This window comes from Phoenix dactylifera, unplaced genomic scaffold (assembly GCF_009389715.1).
Source record: "Phoenix dactylifera cultivar Barhee BC4 unplaced genomic scaffold, palm_55x_up_171113_PBpolish2nd_filt_p 000167F, whole genome shotgun sequence".
Taxonomy (NCBI): domain Eukaryota; kingdom Viridiplantae; phylum Streptophyta; class Magnoliopsida; order Arecales; family Arecaceae; genus Phoenix; species Phoenix dactylifera.
The window spans coordinates 872,160-880,471 of NW_024067708.1; the positions used below are offsets into that span (position 1 = coordinate 872,160).

The following is an 8,312-nucleotide window of genomic DNA, read 5'->3' on the forward strand; positions in this document are numbered from 1 at the left end:
ATATCTAAATATGTTAAGATATCTAAAAGAAGGAAAGTTCAAAAAGGTCAAAAAGTACCACATGCACCAAAAAATTGAAATCATGTAAAAATATATTTCATTTAAAAAGAAATGTTCAAAAAATAATACCACACAAACAAAAAAAATCCAAATTCAAATTAGTTCCTAATATTTTTCTCCACATGCAAAAAAAAGAGAAAAACTTAGGTCGTGTAAAAACTGGAAAAAATATTTTGTTCAAAAAGAAAAAAGTATTTCCTTCCTAATATAAGTCGTGTAAAAAAGGAAAGAAAAATATTTCATTCAAATGGATAAAATATTTCCTTCCCAATATTCTACACCACACACACAAAAAATTCATGCACAAAAAAAATTCAAATTCCTTCCTAATATATTCTTCGCACGCACAAAAAAGAAAACTCTTAAGCGCTTACAAAAATAAAAATATTTCGTTCTAAAGGATTCAAAAAGGAAAAAAAATATCATGCACAAGAAAATTCAAATTTGATTTCATTCATAATATTTTACTCCATTCATATAAAAAGGAAAATCTTAAGTCATATAAAAAGGAAAAATATTTCATTCAAAATAAGGAACGTTGAAAGAAATATCACATGTACAACAAAATCGAAAGTCATGTAAAAAAGGAAAAATATTACATTTGAAAAATAGAATGTCCAAAAAGGGAAACAATACCATATTCACAAAAAAAATGAATTTCAATTCATTCCTAATATTTTCTCCACACACACAAAAGAGGAAAATCCTAGGTCATGTAAAAAAAGAAAAAGGTAATTCATTGAAAAATGAAAATTTTCCTTCCTAATATTTTTCTCGAGATGCATGAAAAATTCATGCACAAAAAATTTTGAATTAAAATTCATTCCTAATAATTTTTCTTCACACGTACAAAAAAAGGAAAGTCCTAAGTCGTGTCAACAAAGAAAAAATATTTCATTCAAAAAATGAAAAAATAATATTTTCTGCAACATGCAAAAAAATTTAAATAAATTAAAATTTTAGTGGAACTCTTCATAATAATTTTAAAATGTTGTGTAAAAAAAAAAAAAGAACATCCATGCACAAAAAAAGCCTTTGTCCAACTTTTCCTTATGTTTTCCTCAACATATTGAGAATTTTGAAATAAATTTGAATTTGAGCTCGATGTCTTGGCGATTGAAGGTAGTGAGAGACCAAACAAAAAAAACAAACCTCACGTCTATTTCTTCTTTTACTTAAAGTGGCAGTCTATGCCACATGGATTGAAGCCATTAAGAGGGGAATATGCATAATATTCCATTATTCCTTAAATTAATAAATTATTTTATTTATAATATTTATTTTTATTTTATTTTTGAAAATTTTATTTATTTTTATTATACAAAATTATATCAAATATTTTATTATTTTTCTATGTACACAACAAACTAAAATTTATACAGTTATGTGTGATAGAAGTGAGAAATCTATTAAATCTTTTATATTAGCTAGGACTAGAACCGGATCAAATACGAATACCGGTACATTCATATTCGAGTTTGTTTTGTTTAACAAATACGTATACAAATATTAGTCAAATGTAAAAGTTCATATGCGTATTCATGTAAATGGATATGGATACAAATTGGATCCTGAAAGTATGAATATAAATATGGATATAAGTCGGATGTTTTAATTTATGATCACAAAATCAAAAATATTAATAACTAAATGGTAAATTAAGTTAATAATACATTAATATTATTATATTTTAAAAAAAATTGATGATTACCATATAAAATTAAATAGAGTTATAAATAGAATTAGATATTTAGATATGGATCGAGTAGTTATCTATCCACTATTGTTGAAAATGGAAAGGATACGGATCGGATATTTATATATCCATATTTGTTTCATAATTTTCAACGAATTCAAATATGGATACGGATGTTAAATGAATATTAAAATTAATATCTATATTTGTTCTAGAGCGATATGGATATAAATCGAATATTAAGTATATCTATATTTGTTATAAATCAATAAGGATACAAATCGGATATTAAATATATCCATTTTTAAATCCGAATACAAGTATAAATCTAATATTTTTTTAGATATTTAATTAATTTTGAGCAAAATTCAATGATAAAAATTAGCAATAAAGACGCGATCATAAAAGAAAGATTCACTTAAAAAAATAATTTTAACAAGCATTTATCAATAATAAAAATTAATAATTTCATAAAAGATATACTGCTTAAGGTTGCTGCATTGAAGTAGATGGGATCTATAGCGCCTCCAAGGCGTCTTAGTCACCAGTTGCAAATGCTAGATGGAAACTAGTTAGTGGACGGAATTTTCGAAACTCTAGTTGCTTGAAGACAACGAAGAGGAAAGCGGGATAAAACAGATGAACAAAAGGTTTGACCTTTCAGGCATGCAGGGTGATTCGAAAAATTTTATTTGAATCGAGTATTATATATACAAGTTACTATCTTAAGTGAAGGTCATCTAATATATGAGTTTCTTTTAGTTTAGATTTAGTTAATTGCCTAATTGGTTCATTGGTTTAACTTAACTTATACTTTTTCTTTTTACTTACTCTTGTTATACAAATATTCAGATACGGATTCAAATTCAAATCCGAAAAAATTAAGTATATCCATGTCCGTATCTGTATCTAAAAAAATTTTGAACTGACTATTTAGATTCATATTCGAATTCGATCAGATCAAAAAAATAGTATCCAAATCTGATACGAAAATGAATATGATCGAATATGATCCGACTCACTTTCAATTTTACTATTCATATATTTATCTATTTTTTTATTTTTATTGGATACTCCAATTTTTATTTATATCTATTTAAAAAATAAATATGGATAAATATTCTGCGATCGATTTTTTATCGCTAATATCAGCCATGCTGGCTAGGTAGATTGTTTCACAAAATAACTATTTACTGAAAGGGCAATTTAACCCAGTAGGGTAAGTTTGGAAGTCAGGGACACATGGATTTGCTGGCGGTGACTTGTTTCCCAAGCAATTCTTTGTTTCCACTATCCTAAGAAGTTATTTTAGATAGCCATACGCCCATACCCCCACCGCATTAATGAAGCTACCAGACCCTCCACCGCTGAGCCCTCGTTTATAAGCCTTTTACCCCGTCGCTCCCCTCCCCTCAGAACCATTTCTCGCCTCTAGGATCCCGATGCTCCCTCCCGGTCCCTTCCCCGACTCACCGGAGCCCTATTGGAAGTGGCTGCAAGCTCTCCGGTGAGATGATGGAGCTGCCGGTCGCCGCCGCCGCCTCTTTCCCCGTCGTCTTCTTCGACGGGGAGCGGGAGGTTGAGATCGGCACCGTCGCCGTCCACCCCGTCCTCGGATTCAAGAAGTTCCAGGCCGTCATCAGCCAGAAGATCGGGATCGCCCCCCACCAGATCTCCACCTTCCTCGTCCGCCGGAAGAAGGCCCGCGCCTCGCCGGATGTCCGCCGCAAGGTCCCCATCGACGAGTCCTCCGACTTCGCCGCCATCGCCCGCGAGCGCGACTGTTTCGTCCTCGCCGTCCTCCGCCGCTCGCGCCGGGAGAGGCGGGGCCGCTCCCGCCGCGGTCACCGCCACGATGCCGCCGTTTCCGGTGGCGGGGAGGCGGACGCCGGTCAAAAGAAGGCCGTCTCCGTCGCCGCCCCCGCCGTGCCGGAGAAGACGATCCTGAGGCGGAATCCGGCGGGATCCCGCTTCGTGGATCCGGCGCTCGCGGCGCTGATGCCGGATGTCATCGCGCTGGGGCCCTGCGACTGGGACTACGAGAGCCAGCTGAGGGATCTCCAGCGGCAGAGGGAGAAGTACCTCCTTTCCAGGGCGGCGTACTACCCGTACGCCGCGGCGGAGAGTCGATACGCGTGGGACGCCGCGAAGATGAGCGCGACCACCGAGGGGGCGGCGATGGCGCGGCCGGGGGTGTGCGAGGAGTGCGAGGAGGCGAAGGAAGAGGGGCGGCCGCCGGGGTTCCACTGGTGCGTGAACGACGCGGTCACCGTTGGATTCCGGTCGCCTGTGGGGCCCATCCAGCGGCCTCGCAAGAAGCATTCTTCCGCTTCGATGACGATCGACGGATGAGATTCGATCGTCCCCTCTTTTTGCTTTTTTTTTTTAATATATATTATTTAATTATTAAAGTAAGAGAGAGATGAAGGAGGTGAGGGGAAGAGCTTGGGAGGTTGGCTAGGTTTTTTGATGCACACGGGGATAGTCATAAAACTTCGGGCGCGGGTATCGTAATCGATTCGGCGCGTTGGATTGGAGGACCGGAGCCCTCTTCTGGTGTGTGGCTTTCGGGTCGGCACATGAGTTTATTTTGGGATCATAAAATTGTGTTTTTTTTTTTGGATAATAGGGTTTGGGGTTATTAATCACGCAAGGGGTGGAGTAATGAGGAGAGGGAGGGTTTCATGGATGTGATTGATGTTGGTGGTGATTAGTTGAGGTGGTGAGATACTTTTGTTTCAATGCGGAGACGTTTTGACTTTGGCCTTTTCTTTGCTTGATATCGCAAAAGATTGTTCTTGTTTGCACTAGTTTGTGAAAGTGAGCAAATGAGAGTGTCATTTTCCTCCTAGTTTATTAATATACAATTGCCTTTTCAAATGTTCTGATTCTATAGCTTGCATTTTATTTTCTTTTGAAAATGATAATGAAATACGCTCCCTGGGATTGGAAACCGTTGGCATTGGAACAGTTGGGTCATTGGTTGAGTGCGGATTGTGATCATTGATATCGTAACGGATTTTAGTTTTGTGCCACGTTTCTTTCGTGAGATGCGTCCGCTTTTCAGAAAGTACATTGTCGAGAAATGGTTTTGCTGCAAGCGAGAAAAAGTGGCCGTTCGTGATTCATTCAAGTCCAGATGATACGATATACATGGGCCTAGTGATGAAAAAAAAAGAAGGGAAACCTCTGTCCATCCAAACTTATAAGTTTGCTCCGCGGAGAAACTTTCGGGATGATAATTTATTTTGCTTTATCGAGTCTGATCTGATATTAATCCCCACTAGATCTGGGGTTTGGGTGTATAATGATATTTTTAACTCCATTCTGGTATATATAATTTTTAACAAACTCTTTTTTCAAGATAAAATAAAATTGATTCGTATAAAAAAAATAAAAAAAAACTTTATCTGTATCCATCCAATCTGCTTCATCTATGTTTTATCCTAAGATTTTTTTCATCTTGCCTCGTCACCTTCATTATTTAAGATGAAAAATTTTCATCCATGTTACGAGTCTGTGGTCAAGCGCAATCTGAGATCCTTTTTTGATGGATATGAACCAGGCAAGTGCGAATTCCTTTCTGTTTTGTCAGTTAATCTTACGAATTTTCATGGAAAGCCTATATCTTATAGCGCGTACAGGGACAAGTGGTGGGCAATCTTTTCTCAGACAAGTATGGGGTGGGCACAGGTAATAGCCTACTCAACCTATACTCGATTTGTTTCTATTCCTAAGAATCTTTTAAAACTTGTTTCATGATTGCATTCAATTTCTTGTTTTCATAACCTTAGAGGAAACTCTGATATCCAAATAGGGCTGAAAATAGATCGGATATTAATATATCTATATATGTATTCATATTTTCACCGAAGTAGATGAATCTATGGTGCCTCCATGGCATCTCATATCTATTGCCGGTTGGAATCACTGAGTGGAAACTAGAAAATGGACGGAACCTTCAAAATCCTAGTTGCTTGAAGCCAACAAAGAGAAAAGATGGATGAAGCGGACAAATGAGAGGTTTGAGTCTTTCTAGTGTGTATTCAAATCAGATATTTTGTATTTGGATTACTATCTTAAGTGACAGTCATCCGATATGTAGGTTCCTTTTAGTTTAGGTTTGGTTAATCACTTAACTGATTCCTGATTTAACTTAACTTAAACTTCTTCTTTTCACTTACCCTTGTTATATAGATATCTAGATTCGGATCCGAAATTGAAAAAATCAGGTGTATCCACATCCGTATTCAGGAGATTTTTAAACGGACTATCTGAATCTATATCCAGATTTGATCGGACCAAAAAAATACTATCCAAATCGGATATGAAAATAGATATGGTCTGATATAATCCGACCCCCTTTTAGCCCTACTCTCAAATCTCGAGAGTTTTTGGAAGTAGTTGTTATTATCAAGGAAGCGTGAAAATGGAAGTGCTAAATCATGAGTATGTCAAACAATCCCAGTATTATTTTTGTTTTATTAACTGGATGTTATCAATTATTATATGTTTAAATAGGAGTATATATAATATGCAAGTTATAGTGAGAAAATTTCACGGCCATAATCAAATATGTTAAGAGTCAAAAGATAAAAATAAAATATCTTGATGTCAAAAGATTTATAATATTTTTTTGGATGGAAGGTCATACATGGTTATAAACAAAAATTTATATGCTCAAAAGGTTTATTGTCTATGTAGCAAATTATTGAACTACCATATAATAAGAGATATTTTTCAAACAATCAATAAGTCCTATTTCTCCTCAAATCCAACCCCCACACCCCCCCCCCCCCCCCCCCCGGCGCATTCATCATAATTCCATCTCCCACGGCTCTCTCTCATCGATGCAAGGCTCCTATGTTTATGAAGTCGGGAGCATTGAATTGGAGAGAATATGGATGGAAGTCCAGAGGTGCCTCCATCTTTTTGACAAAGTGCTAATTTTAATGGCCTCGTTGGTGAGGAGAAATGATAAGTAGGGGTGGCAAAATATGACCCGACCCGCCAACTCGACCCGTGTTCGACCCGCCATAAACAGGTTTGGGTTTGGCCTAAACAGGTTCGGGTCGTAAACAGGTCGACCCGTTTAACCTGTTTATTAATTGGGTCGGATACGGGTTTTAGATGTCTGACCCGTTTAAACCGTTTAACCCGTTTAACTGTTGGGCAGGTTAAACAGGTCTAAATAGGTTAAACGGGTTAAACGGGTTAAACAGGTTAAACGGGTCTAAATAGGTTAAACGGGTCTAAACAGATCGGGTTGGGCAGGTTAAACAGGTTGGGTTGGACAGATTAAACAGGTCTAAACAGGTTAAACGGGTCAGGTTGGGCAAACAGGTTAAACAGGTCGGGTCGGGTTGGGTAAACAGGTTACCTGTTTATTAAACAGGTTAAACGGGTCGGGTCGGGTTACCTGTTTAATAAACAGGTCAGGTTCAGGTTTGTAATTCCTGACCCGTTTAATAAACAGGTCGGGTTCAGATTTATAGTTTTCTGACCCGACCTGTATTTGACCCGACCTGTTTATGCCTGACCCGACTCGATTGCCACCCCTAATGATAAGATGTGGTGGATTTCATCTAAAAGTCGGCCAATCCTATCATCATCACAAAAAAATAAAGCAATTTCATCATAAAAAGTTTTTTATTTTTTGATACAATAGCTGCTCGCACAGCTTTAGTGTGAGTAAAACCAAAAGAGTCTAGAGAGAGGACGTTGTATAACGATAGAGAGGCAGCAATATAACATGTCCATAGAACTTCTTCCGAGTGTTGAGCAGCAAAGGAGACGACCCAGTCCGCAGTCCTGTTCACCGCCCTGAACACATGCATAGCCTAGAAGGAGCTGCAACCCTACACCATCGTGTGAATATTACTAAGCAACGGGTGTTCACCTCCTTGTCGGTCGTTGTTCCGAATCCATTCGATAACCCTGGCTGAGTCCCTTTCTAGGGAGATGCACTCAGCCTCTAATATTCGTCTCGCGTAGGTAATACTCTCCCAAGCTGCCCTAAGCTCCGCTCCTATGACTATCATGTCAATGGTGCGGCGCCCCCCAGCTGCAATCAACTTGGAGTCATGCCTCCTGATCACAAAGTCGATACCTCCTCTGTCTCTACCTGCAGACACACTTTCATCGAAGTTTACCTTGAGATGTCCGGGGGGTGCAGGCTCCCAAGGGACAAGGGCGAACTTGGGCGCTACCGCAGCAAGGTGGGGTTTCCAGATGTCTCTAACCATCCCATGTGAGGTCAACGCAGCGTCCATGGTGATCTCAGTAGAATGATGGAGAGCTCTGTCCACCACCATCTCGGTGGGTGCTCTCCTACCCTCAAAGATTCGAGCATTTCTATCCAACCAGATGCGATAGGTTAGATAAGCACAAGTGATGGCCCACTCAGCAGTACTCGATCTCCACCTCATAAGGTGCAGAAAGCCCTCTGCTGACCCCATGGACCGCTGTAGTGTAAATGAAGCACTCCTCCAAATCATAAAAAGTTTTTGGTGACAAAAAAAATTCCATGATGCTCGTCAAAAAAAGTGTCTCGCTA

General features: G+C 38.5%; 1 protein-coding gene across 1 annotated transcript; it reads left to right on the plus strand.

The window, feature by feature from the left end:
* Positions 1–3,070: 3,070 nt before the first annotated feature.
* On the plus strand, positions 3,071–4,646 carry LOC103711290. The gene has a single exon (XM_017843821.3). The coding sequence runs from the start codon at positions 3,269–3,271 to the stop codon at positions 4,106–4,108; it is 840 nt and encodes a 279-aa protein (XP_017699310.2). The 5' UTR covers positions 3,071–3,268; the 3' UTR covers positions 4,109–4,646.
* Positions 4,647–8,312: the final 3,666 nt, after the last annotated feature.

Bases quoted from the DNA above. Each gene is read 5' to 3' on its own strand.
- LOC103711290 (XM_017843821.3), top strand. From the start codon at position 3,269: ATGATGGAGCTGCCGGTCGCCGCCGCCGCCTCTTTCCCCGTCGTCTTC.